The 15,375-nt window shown below is 33.5% G+C and overlaps 1 protein-coding gene across 2 annotated transcripts; it reads left to right on the top strand.

Annotated features, from left to right (window-relative positions):
- The first annotated feature begins 970 nt into the window (after positions 1 to 970).
- LOC106133967 (medium-chain specific acyl-CoA dehydrogenase, mitochondrial) lies at positions 971 to 13,280 on the top strand. Of its 2 annotated transcripts, none has more exons than XM_013333891.2 (10): positions 971 to 1,197; positions 1,875 to 1,968; positions 3,238 to 3,405; positions 6,571 to 6,671; positions 8,711 to 8,791; positions 9,668 to 9,798; positions 10,411 to 10,519; positions 10,698 to 10,838; positions 11,368 to 11,557; positions 11,996 to 13,280. In XM_013333891.2, exons 1-10 carry the CDS (start codon positions 1,180 to 1,182, stop codon positions 12,229 to 12,231), a joined length of 1,269 nt encoding a protein of 422 aa, XP_013189345.1. In that variant the 5' UTR covers positions 971 to 1,179; the 3' UTR covers positions 12,232 to 13,280. The 2 variants fall into 2 exon arrangements, with proteins under 2 accessions (XP_013189345.1, XP_013189344.1); XM_013333890.2 differs by lacking the exon at positions 6,571 to 6,671 and adding an exon at positions 5,707 to 5,810 and having other exon boundaries at positions 972 to 1,197.
- Positions 13,281 to 15,375: the final 2,095 nt, after the last annotated feature.

Raw genomic sequence — 15,375 nt, 5'->3', positions numbered from 1 at the left:
AATGAGAATCGTGGAATCATGCCAGAAGAAAACTGCAAAAATGTATATAAATTTGTACATTTGAATCAAAAACAAAACGCAGCAGACCCAAAGATAAACTTGGGAGAATTTACTGGGGGCGAGACCCGTGTCCATAAAGTTAAGACTCGCAAGTCTAACATACATAATATGCATACACTATATCTTTCCACTTGCCTGATCGACGACGAAAATTAACGATCCCTGCATACTTAAAATTTGAGCAGACTTGTAAGGTCACACAACTTAAGTAATTGAGGAGAAACTTAAAGAACCGCCAAAGTCAAGAAACATATGTTCCAATTTGGTCCTACTGATCATTAGACGTACGTTCTCTCTGCCATTTTCCCAATCTGCTTTGCACTACAGATCCATTTCCTCCAACCAAAAAGTTGTAAAGACTGATAGGCCACGTTCAGCTATTTGGCTTTAAGATAGGATTGAGATTCAAATAGTGACAGGTTGCCAGCCCATCGCCTAAAAGAAGAATCCCAAGTTTATAAGCCTACCCCTTAGTCGCCTTTTACGACATCCATAGGAAAGAGATGGAGTGGTCCTATTCTTTTTTGTATTGGTGCTAGGAGCCACACGGCAGGATAAATAAATAGGTACTTAATGCTGATCCCTAGTGTAGACCAACTCCCACACTAAACTGTTCAGTAAACCTCATTATAATCAATACATTCTGTAATAAAGTAATAAAAAGAGATGGTGTGGTCCCATTTTATCAAAGTGCCAAAAATCACACGGAAAAGCATAAAATATAATAATAAATAAAAAAATATCGTTTACAGAACCCGATTCCTAAGAACCCATTTTACGGTATTTCGACCGCCTCCTCGAAAGTGCCATTAATATTAAGCAAAAGCAAGTACAATTAAGCAAGAAACAAAACGCAATACAAGATTTTTGACATTGACAATTTGTCAAGTGACGTTTATGTTTGGATACGATCCTCCTTCCTGTCATTTTGCGTGTTGTGTTGGATGAGCGGGGTTATATTTCTTTTCAATTTATTTTATTTCATTTCATTATCATTCGCTGGTGGCCGTGGCCGTGTTCTACGGTTCATGAAATAATAGTACAAAGTCCTCATAATCAAAGTTGTACAATTGTCATTTTAACTTCATTTTATATTCTCTTCTGTTTATCGGATCAAAGATGAATCCAATCACTCAGGTGCGTATTTATATATATAAGTTTGCATTAATTTTTATTTTATTTTATATAAATATTTACATGCTAGATCTTCAGTAAAGATGATTGTCATGTATTTTTTATTTTACTTTTAAAATAAAACAGAATTATCGAATCAGTGTTACAAAATCAAAGTCCAAAGTTCACTAGAGTTACATTTCATGTTTTAGTTATCGTACTTATTTATAAAGTAAACAGGTACCTTTTATCTAAACTATAATAATAATTAAAGCTGTTCAATAGCTATAAATTAGATTAACCTGTAAATGAATCTATTTTGTCAATATAATATTTTTGGTGACCCTTACAATAAATGGAATTATTAAAGTATCACTTCTTTGAAATCCCAAATATCAGAGAAATCTTTAATAATAAGCAGAGAAAAAATGGTTATGACAAATAATTAAAAAAAAATAGGAATTAGTTTTTTTTAATGCCACACTGTTCTTAAAGTCTGTCAGACAATACATAATATCTATATGAATATTGCAGTATTCCAATGCAGATGATATACTAGGCGTAAGACCTGCCAGACCTTCATTTCATTTTATTATTTATTTTTTCTGTAAAAATGACACTATGATAATATCACTAGACAAATGTATATAAAATTTCCAATGTGCGTCATATACTTAAAGAATTTTTGAATTTTGTTCTAGATTGTCCGAGCCAGTAGACCTATCTACAAGAAGTTTTCTACATCAGCTTCTCTTTCTTCCGCGAAACCAATTCCACCTACAGGATATTGTTTTGGTAATTTCTTGTTTATTTGTTTACAAATGGAACATACTGAAATTCTTTGTTCTAAGTTTTTGACCCATAGCTTGGAAAAAGCCTTACCTTTTATTTGCCACAGATTTTTTATTGAATGCAGCATTCCATCTGAGCATTTCGACTTAATTTGTATGCTCTTATTGTTTACAATCATATCACAAGATCTTTGACCATTTACTGTTTTGACACTTTAAAACATCATACTTCTCTCAATTCTTTCATTGGGCCAAAGAGATGGCCAAAAAGACTGAAAGGCTATTCAATCATTTTACAACTTTTCTCTGACTACTCAGTAAGGGATAAAGTACATGATAATATGTATGAAAAAATATGTATTATCATATTATGCAAATATATTTGCATAAACAACCAAATATAAACAAGTAATCTGTATAAATAATAGAGGCACACATGCCAACACTTTATGTTAACAGTTGTGAAAATGTGGGATGAATTATGAATTAATTAATAATAATCTGTTTCTTTTTAATAAAAGTAACAAATTGCATTTGTATAAGAAGAGTTTTTGTAAATCATTCATTTATTATGGATTAAGAATCTTTATATAATATAAGTAATATCTATGACATTGTTGATAACAAATTTGTTAATAAAAGATGGGACAAAGCTCACTACATTATCAGATATATTTGTTATTGTAAATGACTATGGGATATTATCATACGAATTTATTAGACCACAGAGATAAAAATAAACTTAAATATAATCTTATCAACCTCGGTATTAGTGTTTGCCCAGTCAGATAGCTACAAAACAATATGTTTTCTTAATAGATATTATGAAGACTTAAAAACTGTATCAAGAGAAGCTGAAAGTATGTAAATTATTTTTAACTATAATATTTCTTGAACAATGACAAATTATTGTTTTTAATACTGAACTGTTATTGCCAAGCGAACTCAATATTTGACATAACTTCACTTTTTTTTGGATCCTCAATGTAAACATTTTTTTCATTACATTTTTCTTTTCTTTACTTAGAATCTAGGTGTTCCTAAATTCTAAGTAAAGAAAAGATTTAACGCATTCATTTATTTTCCCATTATCTTCTTCCTCTCTTTTAATTCTCTCATGTTCAGTAAAAATCTTATGGAATCATTATGTTTCCTGTACTTTTATTCAAAATATCTCTTTTCAGGTACCAAGCTGTTTTTTAATCTGAAACTTCAATGTTGAATTGATGATAGATAGATTGTTATCTAAGTGTAATAAATAAATAAATTTCAGAGCTTAATGACGAGCAGAAGGCCTTGCAAGAACTGGCACGAAAATTCACCAAGGATGAGATCATTCCTAACGCGGCGCACTATGATAAGACCGGGGAGTACCCTTGGCCAATCGTCAAGAAGGCCTGGTCGATCGGGCTCATGAACAGCCACATCCCTGAACATTGCGGTAATGATATCAATTTCTTTCTACAAAAATCTGAATGTGACCTTTCTGTTTAGCAGTTATTAATTGGAAGTAAAGATTTGAGTTTTCAGTAACATAAATTTATTTGAAAATGCTTCTTTAATAATGTGTAATGAGATATTTTACCGAAGATGGTTCTTAGTAGTTGTATAGTAAGATTTTGATTGCTAATTGTTTTGTGATTACAATTTATTTGTTCATCCCATAGTAGATTAGCGCTGTCATGCATAAACATGTTTCCGCAAAAACCTTCACGTCTTTAGACTATACCATAAACGAATAGATGATAGTCTAGAAATTAAGTAGATAAAATAACAATTAGTTTCACTATTTTCATATCACTAATGGGGACGCTAAAATCAGAAGTATAATTAGGTAATTTATTTGTATAATACCTATGTTACATCCTTTAGAAGACATTTTATGTACTTATTTGCCGGAGGTTGATATGGCTAATTCAAATTAATATTATGGTCAATTTTCCAATACCTTTTCTTCTTTCCGTTTATATTGCTGAACCATCGGTGAAGCATTCCACTTAATTGAATGACAGCCCTCTTTCTTCCCGGCCATAGCCATAAAAGCCAAGTCTGACAGTATTAGACTGCCGAAGACTATGATTGATGTGCTTATTTGCAATAAACTAGATTTATTTTCAAGAACTCTGACCATTCCAACACCTCTCAAGGTAGGATCGGCTACAAAAATGAAATATATTGCAAAAGATGTAAAACAGTATTCAAGTATACGGTCAAATTGGGAAGACCTATTTTTTTTTTGTTTGATGTTTAAAAATTAATAAATGTTTGCAACTTATTAAAGTTCACCGTGTTATTACATCTGCAGGTGGGCTAGGGTTAGGCGTGTTTGAAGCTTCTCTTGTAGCGGAAGAGATTGCGTTCGGCTGCTCCGGAATAATGGCGGCTATTTATATCACAGACGTCGCAGTGAGCTGATGCATAGAATCTTGTGTGGCTTTGTAACCATTCGATTGACTTTCATTCATTTACGAGATTGTTCTGATTGTAGATTTTCCTGATCAAATGCATGAGGTGACGAGGTGGAAGTTTATGAAAAAAAATTATCTTATATATTTTACTAGTACAACTAAGTTTTGCTCGCGGCTCCTTTGTAAATATATTTAAAAGTAAATTTAAATTAAGTAGGAATAAAACTTTTTCTTGATACTTAACAATAGGGTGAATGAAAATGCTGTATGCAAAATGTTTCCAGGAGGTATGCAGTTAGGAACTTTTGATTCGTGTCTTGTTACCGAAGAAATTGCTTTCGGCTGTGCGGGTATAAAAGCAGCCCTTTATACCACCAATATAGCAGTAAGTTGATGCAAAATACAAGCATCCTTGTATCAATGTACATTCAGTTAAAACAGGCTCTATTTATGTTGCCAGATTTATATAAATTTTCCTCTAGTAGTCTTCATGGAGCGTAATAATTTAACCAAACATGAAATAGCTGTATCATACCACCTCTCGCCACGAATTAGTTCAAATATATTTAAAGACCTTTAAGGATAAAAAGATAATTTGTTGTTAATATTTTTATGACTTGCCTATCTTTTAGATGTAACTTTGTACTTGCGATATTATTATTTATTACATTTCGTAGGTATTAACGTAATAACTGCTGCTTCAATAAACGCTTATCATTGTTTGTTAGGTAAGTGAGTTTGCAATAGATAACGAATTACTATGGACGGAGAGTACAAAGTACTTTAACCTTTGATATCTTCGTTAAGACTAAATAGCAACAATATGTTTATATTTAGGCTACATAGATACTTACAATAATGAATGGCCAAGGGTTGGTATCAGGTCGTCAACTACGTGCCTGACACCTTAGCACATGATCTTAGCACCCACATAGTTAGCATCAATAGGAATAGGTACATGACCATTTATTCTTATTATACTCGTATGTGATATATTGGTCAGTTTTAGTTTAGAAATGTTACTTTAAATAATCGCAATAAGTTTCTGCAAGTATATTCAATATGAGTGACCTTTGCTCGCTATTATCCATTGACGACATTCAAAAGATCCGTTTTCGACCAAGAGGTCAATAAATTTATTTATATCAGTCTGAATTTCGCTGTGTGGAAAATCGAAAATAACACGTTTCAGAAAGGAACAAGGGATGGTATAAGTAGATCATAGTATACGTTCGGTTATTTATTGTTCTAGGCAATACAAAAAAAAACAGACCAAAATTATTTTAAGTTTCTTTTGTGTAAACTTTTTTCATTATGTATACGACGTATTTCAGGGGGTATGGGTAACATGGGGGTGTTCGAGGAATGTTTGATGGGGGAAGAGATGAGCTTTGGTTGTACGGGGATTACCGTCGCCATCGGCGGTACCAACCTAGGCGTGAGTGAGATGTTCTAATGCAATTTAACACTGGAATAAGTGTATGATGTCTGTTACGGGGTCACGGTTCATATTTACGATTAAAGGTCAAAGTGTCTTGTACCGGAAAAAAATTGTGTGCATGTAGAGTTTAAATTTTCTATTTGGAAATCACGTTCCAAGACACTTTAACCAGTTTTCTTAAAGCTCCTACTAAAAGCTTTACCATCTTTTCATTAAGCTTCTCTCATCTAAAGCATGAGCATTACGATGTACCTAGGTGATGCACTATGCTTTTTATATACCTATGTAAGTGGACACTAAAGCAAACGAATGAATGAATCGATTCACGTAAGTGTCTGAAGGGTTCGGCTCGATCATTTCAAGAATTTAGGAAACAGTCCAATCTGAACTTTAACTCAACACACAGAATACTGTACGTACTACTTAGATTCGATAACCCAGAATTTTTTACAAAACACGTCTACTTTGTTTTACAAAATCTTCCCAGTAAGACAGTGTAAATACTTTTTTATCTAGTAAAGTTGTAATCAGTAAAGCCATTAACGTTTTCACTTAATATGAACGACAATTAAACTAACAGATTTTTTTTTTTGAAATGTCACCATATCAAGACTTGTTCACTGATAAGGTTATTTTTTTTACCTAATATGTAACTATTTTCGATTGGGAAGACCTATATCTAATACTTATTCATCTACACTTTTAAACATATGTAATTATACACTTTTTTAACATGTACACTTTCATACCGTCGCAGGTGGTATGAATTTAGGGGTGTTTGACCAATGCCTGGTGGCTGAGGAGATTGCTTACGGGTGCACAGGAGTAATGACGGCCATGGAAGCCAGTGGTCTTGGTGTGAGTGTTCTTGTCTTTTCGTTCCTTTGTTTTGTGTGAAGCCCGCTGTACATATTCAGCTAACCAATACACATATTCAGTGAAAATTTATATGACTTAAATGTAGTAGGCGTGTGATTATTTTTTTTATATCATCGTCCTAGCGTTTGTCCCCGTTCGGTCTACCCTGAAGAGCCGAGAGTTGCCTTTATAGTTGTAGAATGTCAGTCAGGTTGCACGGAACGACCTCCGTCTAACTTTAGGGCGACCTAACCCAAAATTTAGTTCATGTTACACTATATTCAGTTCCCTGATTGTAGAGATTAACTCACCATGATTTTTTTAATGAATTTATTTGAATCAACAATTAATTCTCTCATAAATTGTATGTCAAATGTAAATTATATTTTTTCATAGTCTTCTCTCTCTCCATTTATGCAATACGTGCGTGCTTGCAATACGTTGCTCCATTGCAGCTTATATTATTTTTAAAGACACAATTTAATGTGCTTTATTTGTATGTTTCTATATTTAGACTTATTTCGGCTGTTTCTCTGACTAACCTACGCTTAACATGATCCATATCTATCAGCCTGAGATAATCATCTGCTATCAGGACATGAATAAAAGAACATGCTTTCCCTGTGCTTTTTTAAAGAAATAGTATAGCAGAATGTACAAAAATCTCCAAATAACTTACATAATCACTATAATCTTCAATAGAGTAAACCAAGGTAATACCTTGATTGATTACAAAATCGGCTCATGTGTCTTGATATTTTCTTCAGTTATATCTTAAGTCAATGTCCGTTCTAAATAACTGCAAATATTGTAGTGACAAAAACTCAACAGATAATCAATTTACAGAAAAAGTAATGATCATTATTACTACATTTAAAGGAAAAGATGATCTACATAGTAGATCGTCAACTGTTGCAAGAATAACGTAAAGAGCAGCAGGTTATTATTTATTTTTTTTGTTAGCCATATATTTATTTATTAATTTTATTGTAGAATTTGTATTAATTAAATCTTAGTCTTCCCTTTCCATGCAGTTTACAATATTTTAGTTTTAACACTTTTTAGTTCTTTAATCTTTATTTTTATGTAATGGCAAAAGCATGTCCAAAGTGCTGCAAAAGTTGTCAACCTTAGAAGCTACATTAGTTTGTAAAACCATTAATGGTTAGTTGTCAAGACACATGTAGAGTATTTCTTATTAATTAGCATATAAGGCTTGCAAAATTATATACAAAATATTAAGGGTGAGTTTTATTAAATACTGAACTAAATATTTTCAGGTTTACAGCATAATAAAAATGTATCTATATATTTATTTATAAAAAATAATTGTAACAATTTTTCATTAAAATTAAAGTACCTACCGATTAATAAAAAAATATTCGTATCAGTTGATATTTCAAAATCATAGAGGTTTTTAAACGGTTTTATTTAGCTCACCCCGTTTGTTATAAGAATAAATCTTACTCTTTAAATATTCAAATATAGTGTATTCTTGGCAGAAAATTCCTTAAAATATTTGTACTTTATTCGCACAAGTCTTATATTTGTCTGTTGTTTATTCTCTGTACGTGTTTTCTACCTGAAGAATATAGTTTTTATGCGATTGGTCTTAAAAATAACCACCATCATCACATTAGCGCTTCATGAAGACATGATCACAACTATTTCGTAAATCATTTCTTTATCTTATTTTGTTAAATATAAAATATATATTCTACTACAACTATGTTGTGGCTGAGCAATTTGTAAGCTGATTGGTGATCAATTGACAACAATGTGACACAATTACTAGTGATTACAAGACATAATTATTTGTTATAATTAAGATTAAGGCATATGCTCTGTCAACATCAGCATCATTCTGCTTGTAAAATTTAACTTATGTGTGTTTTGTAAAGACAAAATTAATTCGTTTAACCTGGCATCACACAACCCGCTTTAAAATGCTTGTAAAGCTTGGAAATAATTAGCTGGAATTAATATCGAGTATCGTGATTTTGACTATAGAAATACAGCGTTTCAATGTTATGTTTCAGCAAGCCCCAGTCATTCTAGCGGGGACAAAGGAGCAACAGAAAAAGTATCTTGGCAGGCTTATCGAAGAGCCTTTAGTGGCTGTAAGTATTAATTAATTTATCCTGTAAATTTTCCACTACATCTCAATGAAATGTTGAAAGTTTTGACTGGTTAGCTATATCACAATTTTATATTTTGTATTTGCCACACAGTATTACTTTTATTTAATCACTACATAGTATAAAACAAAGTCGCTATTTTAGTCTGTTTGTCTGTAAGCTTAAATCTTAAAAATTACGCAACGGATTTTGATGCGGTTTTTTGTAACAGGTAGAGTGATTCAAGAGGAAAGTTTTTATGTATAATAACATTTATAATTTTGCACCCGTGCGAAGTTATTGTTGAGTGTTTAAAAAATGACAATCTTTTTTTTTCTATCAGTGTTTTGTATCAGTGAGGACATGTAATTAACCATTTATTTCATATGGTCTATATTGGAATAAGCTATAAAGACACTCATTAAACAAACTCTATCTTGAATATTATACTGGATTTGCTTCGAAAATAACAATGAAATATATAACAACCATCACCTGCACTTTCACGGCTTACCAGCTGCAAAGAGAAAGGGGTTGTTCGTTAAAGCGTTATCCCTTCTGGCGAGTAGGTGACCAATACTGAAAGAGTTTCCTCAGCTGGTGCATCTTCTCTAACCAGTGGTCAATTTGTCTGGGCGAAATACCAGCACCCTTTTGGGGAAGGTGTTCGTTTTGAAGAGCGTTCCATTTTGTTCCTTGAAGGGGACGCTAGCCTCAAGGGGGTTGAGTGCTTAGGTAATTTGTTTTTTCTAACTTTTTGAAATATACGACTCTATTAGATATAACTTAAATTATTCAAATGTAAAATCACATGATGAAAGTGCCTCCGCTGGCCTTTTTTCTGAATAAAATATTGATTTTGATTTACTTATATTTTAGGCTTACTGTGTGACTGAACCCGTAGCGGGGTCCGATGTAGCCGGAATTAAGACCAGGGCTGAGAAGAAAGGTGATGAATGGATCCTCAATGGACAGAAGATGTGGATCACCAACGGTGGAGTTGCTAATTGGTAAGTTAGTAATTGTAACCGAAACCGGACCATACTTGACATAACGAATGGTTATATTTTTTCTTCCTAAACTGCATATATTGTGCTTCAGGAATAATCGTCTTACTCCTGGATTAAGTCCCAGTTGTGTTCTCTCTGAAGAGAAGCCCGAGGTGCGCCTATGACCATTATCCTAGATTTAGTAAATCACATTTTTAACACAAATCTGACCTCCGCAACCTTTACAGGAGAACCTCACACATTTTTATCATGCCTGAACGAATATCTAGGTAGATATATCATTGTTGTACTCAAAACGAAAAAGCAGGTGCAACTGTTGGGTTTTTTTTCCAAATGGAAAGTCTGCAAAATGTAAGTTGTTTTACAGACTTGTAAATAGATGGCACTACTGGTGAGTACTTCGTAAATTGCGTGTTAAAACCGGATCCAGGAAGAAACGGGCGGGCCAATGAAATCCTGACATGGGGAAAAATAAGCGAATTGTCTTATAACTGAAGACGCTATAGATCGGACGAAATGGTAGGAGAAAAATCACAAAGCCAGGCGCCGAAGTATATTGTCGGAGGATGCCACTGGGAACAGGCAAAGATGAGAGTAAATTGCTTGTTCTAGGTACTTCGTGTTGGCGCGCACCAACCCAGACCCCAAGTGTCCAGCCAGCAAGGCCTTCACGGGCTTCATTGTGGAGAGGGAATGGCCCGGCGTTACCCCGGGGCGTAAGGTAAGTGTAAATATACATTTATTTTCATTAAATCAGCTCCTATGTGATAAAAGATTTTTTTCTTCCTCTGTAGATCTAATGGGCTTTCTATTTTTTATGTGTTTTTCTTTCTTTTAACATAGCAGTAAATTTGTCGCATAATATAAATAACAAGCTATAAAATATCCCCTACAAACAGGAACAAAACATGGGCCAGCGGGCTTCTGATACTCGCGGCATCACGTTCGAGGACGTGCGCATTCCCAAGGAGAATGTGTTGATCGGGGAAGGAGCCGGCTTCAAAATCGCCATGGGTACCTTTGACAAGACCCGCCCTCCGGTAAGATATTTTATGCATCAATAAAATCAGTAAACTGTAAACTAAACAACTTAGGATTCTTTTTTAGGCGATGGGCTAGCAACCTGTCACTATTTGAATCTCAATTCTACATAATTAAGCCAAATAGCTGAACGTGGCCATTCAGTCTTATCAAGACTGCTCGCTCTGTCTACCTCGCAAGGGATATAGACGTGTGTATGTATGTATGTAAACTGTAAACTGATGATAACAACTTTTCCTTGGTTTGAAAAAGAAGCAAGTAACGTTTTAACTTTTTTTTAATTTTTTGTATTTTTCTTGTATATTTAAGCATCACGCAAAATCTTATAAGAATCACATACGGGTCTTGCAGATTTTATTCTAACAGGTCTAATTTTAAAAACAGGTAATGTTTATAATCCTTTCTTAAAAACATGGTAACACAACATTAGGTTTATGTGAGTATAGATTACTAGGTATTTTTAGTTGGCGGGCAGAAGGCTTAAATAACACATGGACGCATTTATTCTAAATCAGTTTCTGGTTGAAGGTTGGCGCTGGTGCGACGGGCTTGGCTGCTCGTGCTCTCCACGAGGCCACGAAATATTCTCTTGAGCGCAAAACCTTCGGAGTCCCCATCGCACAGCATCAAGCAGTGGCTTTCATACTCGCTGATATGGCGGTAGGCGTGGAGACCGCGCGTTTGGCCTGGATGAGAGCCGCCTGGATGGTCGACCATGGTGAGTGACCTTTTGAACATATAGCAAGCCACACCTTACGAAAAAGCCTAAAAACTACTTTCAGCTGATGAAATATAATTGAAATTCAGATAGCGACAGATTGCTAGTTTATCGCCTAAAAAGAGAAATCGCAAGTGTCTTTTCCTTCTTTCTGTCTTTTCCTTGATTGACTTCTACAAACTGCGCGTGAAGAGAAACAGCTTGGTACTCGCATGGCCTGACTTTTAAACCCCATAAAGAACTTTTTTTATGGGCAATAAAGAGAATTTGTATTTGTAACTCCCGTTTACAAGTTCTGCCTCTGTTTGTGTCGCGTCAAAGTAAACTTCTCTATTTAATTTATTTTACCATTCAAGGCAGTTGACCAATATGATTTGGTGTTATATTTTTAACATAATTATAGCTTAAGCTCTTATATACTAACTTACATTTATACAGGTCAAAAGAACACAGTACTCGCATCAGTTGCTAAACTCCACGCGTCCGAAGTCGCCAACAGGGCAGCCAGCGACGCTGTCCAGATATTCGGTGGCAACGGTTTCAACCAGGACTACCCTGTGGAGAAACTGATGAGGGACGCCAAGATTTATCAGATCTACGAAGGAACATCCCAGATCCAAAGACTTATAATCTCGAGAGAAATCTTGGCCGCCGCTAAGCAGAGCAATGCTTAGTTTTATATCAACTTAGAACTTCATCACTTCAAAATCAATCTCGGAACGTACTTGACTTTGGACGTCCGACACGACACGCAGCAATGTGTCGCAACGCGTCGTGTCGTGTCGGACTTCTGACACGAACGCTAGTGTTCATACTTTACGGCTGCATTACCGCAAAAGCAGTGTCGCGCGGGTACAAATTTACCAATCAGGTGAAATAAAAAACGAAACTCTTTGATTTTTTGATTAAGCAAAGCACCGCTTTTGTGGAAACTCTGCCTACTAATAAAACTGATCCTTTTCTCCTGTTATTGTTATAAATATAGATGCTTATTGGAATTCAAAGAGTAGGTATATCGATGACATTGTTGTGTGAGAAGCGTTTTTGGAATGTATTAAAATGTGTTTGTTCTTAACACAAGATGTATTTGGAATTTATGTATTAAGTCTTTTGTTAAAAAGTGTATAGGATTATAAGAGTAGCAGGACAAAATAAAGAATGTATTGCAGTTTTTATAGCACTTTATATTAAATCATGATCACAAAAATATTTAAAATCATATCATTTATCATATCAAAGGGGAAAGGGTCAAAATTAGATTTTAATATTTATAAGGTATTTTATATTGTTCCACATGATTTTTAGAACCCCATTATTGTGTTTGATAATAAAATGATGATTTTTATATACCTACAATTTTAAATAAACATGCATAGGTGAGTATTAAAGTGAAAATATTACTATTCTAAATAAAGTGTTGTCATTCAGCCACATCCATTTTATAGAGGATAATATTTCATAATAAGTCAGTGCAATATTTTTTTATATTTCTTATGTCGATTATTTTAAAATATTGTAACCGTAACTAAGTGTTGTATTTAAAATGGAGCGGAGCGAAGATGTCCAGTTTTTAGCAGCACAAAGAATTAAAATAACAGTTGAAAAGTTGCACAGCTCCATTCATGTCAGATTTTAAAACAAATTCAGTTACAGTTAATACACTCATCTAGGCCATGTTATATAGACTTTTTCAAGAGCCGTTACAATAAATTTTTTAATTATGTTAGTAAAGTTTTATTTTAATTAAATTTGAAGAAGATTCCCATATACCCTGAATTCTTCATCATCAAAGTACGCCTATGACCACGAAACGACTCCGCTGAGTTCTCCGCAGGGAAAACAGCGACCTAGCACATGTTGACTCACATTTACTGCTACTTACATTTACATTGTGTTCAAGGAATTGTCAATAGATTTTTGTAAATGATATAGAGGTCGCGAAGGCAGTCTTTTTATTATGCCAAAATTTTGAGAAATATAATCTAACTATGCAGATAAAAATTATTTTAATAACTGGAAAACTATGAAACCCAAAATTAGTTTCTACCAAAACTATTTAGTTAACTTATAAGACATGGAATAACACAGTCCAGGGCCTCTTTAAATCGTAAAAGCAGTATCCAGGGTACAACCACCATGATAAGTTAGAATCATCTGATCACAGATGCTTATCTGTATGTTGACACGTTACGGGTCTAAACGATAGGAAAATGCACTAGCACTCCTAACGGAATTTAGGTGATGCAAAATCCTTCGCAATTTCAGATTGCACTAAGGCTCGTTCGTAGAGTTTCTAAACTTAATATGTTTCTCTAACGCTTGTCTGTGACACCGGGGGTCCCGGGTTCGAATCCCGGCCAGGGCATGATGAGAAAAGAACTTTTTCTGATTGGCCTGGGTCTTGGATGTTTATCTATATAAGTATTTATTATAAAATATAGTATCGTTGAGTTAGTATCTCGTAACACAAGTCTCGAACTTACTTCGAGGCTAACTCAATCTGTGTAATTTGTCCCGTATATATAAAAAAAAACTGCAAAATTAATTGGTTCAGAGAAAAATCGGAATTAATTATTCAGATTTTTGAGATACCGATAAATTTTCTTGGTTTTGAAAAGGGACAGGCCAATTTAATTGCTGAAAAATTAAATAAATGATTTATAGAAATTTTAGATACTTTAATTGAATAGATTCAATGCCAATTTGCCAACCATTTGATGCATTTCCCACTGTGATAGGAGTGGGAGTACCTATGTTGTGTTTATAGTTAAAAAAATAAGATGGCGGATGACGCAGCTATAAGGTTCTTGAAATGAAAAAAGAAAAACATGTTATGTAACAATTTTCAGTGCTTTTGAACCCCATCTCTATAAAACAGCTACATATTTTTTCTCTTTATAAAAGCAAAATTACTACCTAGGTAGTGCTAAAAGTTGTTCAAGAAGAAGAATAGATGGCGACCCTAGCTAGTTATTGTTGCAAAAAAAGGTATTTTTAGTTCATATAGTACAGGATAAATAATTTAAGCGTAGGTACTGATTTGTGTTGTTTGTTGTAATATCAAATAATATTTTTGTAACACCAGTTTGGCTTATGACAAAGTTTGAAAATAATTAATATGAAAAAGTATAAAGTGAAAGGGATGCGGTAGGAATATCTACATAAAATAGACGATTGGTTTTTAATACAAAATTTGCAAATATAGGTATATGCAAGTTGCTTTAAAATGGCTTTGAAACATTTCTTTACATTTTAATAACATGTATTTATATTACATTGCACTGGCGAAAGCATGTCAAAAATTATTAAAAGGGCCACGAGATGTCGAGACTATCTTTTAATTACATTATTCATACAGGAATAAATAATTAAAAAAACACTACGGATATATTCAAATCGTCGCAATTTTGTTACACAACTTTCTAAAATGTACGTAAATACATAATATTAATACAAAATAATTTAAATTTGAGAAGTTTTATTCGCGCCATCTATTGAAAACTATTTGTATTAAGACAATATCTCAGTATTGCTTTCTTGTACCGGAAACAACTTGATGCTAATATAACTTTAAATATAAATTAAATAATTAATTCGCAATTCGTATGCATAACATTACAGTGATTGTATTAATAATTAAAAAAATATTAATTTTAAAATACATCTTACTATTCTCTGTTCTTATTAAAACGACTGTATTTGCAATCATACTCATAAAGATTGACCTACATTCAGAGCCCTTGTGAAAGGATTGTGCAATAGAAACGGTCATTTATTACTCAACACAGCGCATTCATAAGCAAACAGATATTTTGCAT

Source organism: Amyelois transitella, chromosome Z (assembly GCF_032362555.1).
Source record: "Amyelois transitella isolate CPQ chromosome Z, ilAmyTran1.1, whole genome shotgun sequence".
NCBI lineage: Eukaryota > Metazoa > Arthropoda > Insecta > Lepidoptera > Pyralidae > Amyelois > Amyelois transitella.
The sequence above is the reverse complement of the archived record's forward strand: the minus strand, read 5'-3'. Positions and strand labels throughout refer to the sequence as shown.

Bases quoted from the DNA above. Each gene is read 5' to 3' on its own strand.
- LOC106133967 (XM_013333890.2), top strand. The intron at 1,969-3,237 runs GTAATTTCTTGT...AATAAATTTCAG, and splicing joins ACCTACAGGATATTGTTTTG to AGCTTAATGACGAGCAGAAG. The intron at 5,811-8,710 runs GTGAGTGAGATG...GTTATGTTTCAG, and splicing joins TCGGCGGTACCAACCTAGGC to CAAGCCCCAGTCATTCTAGC.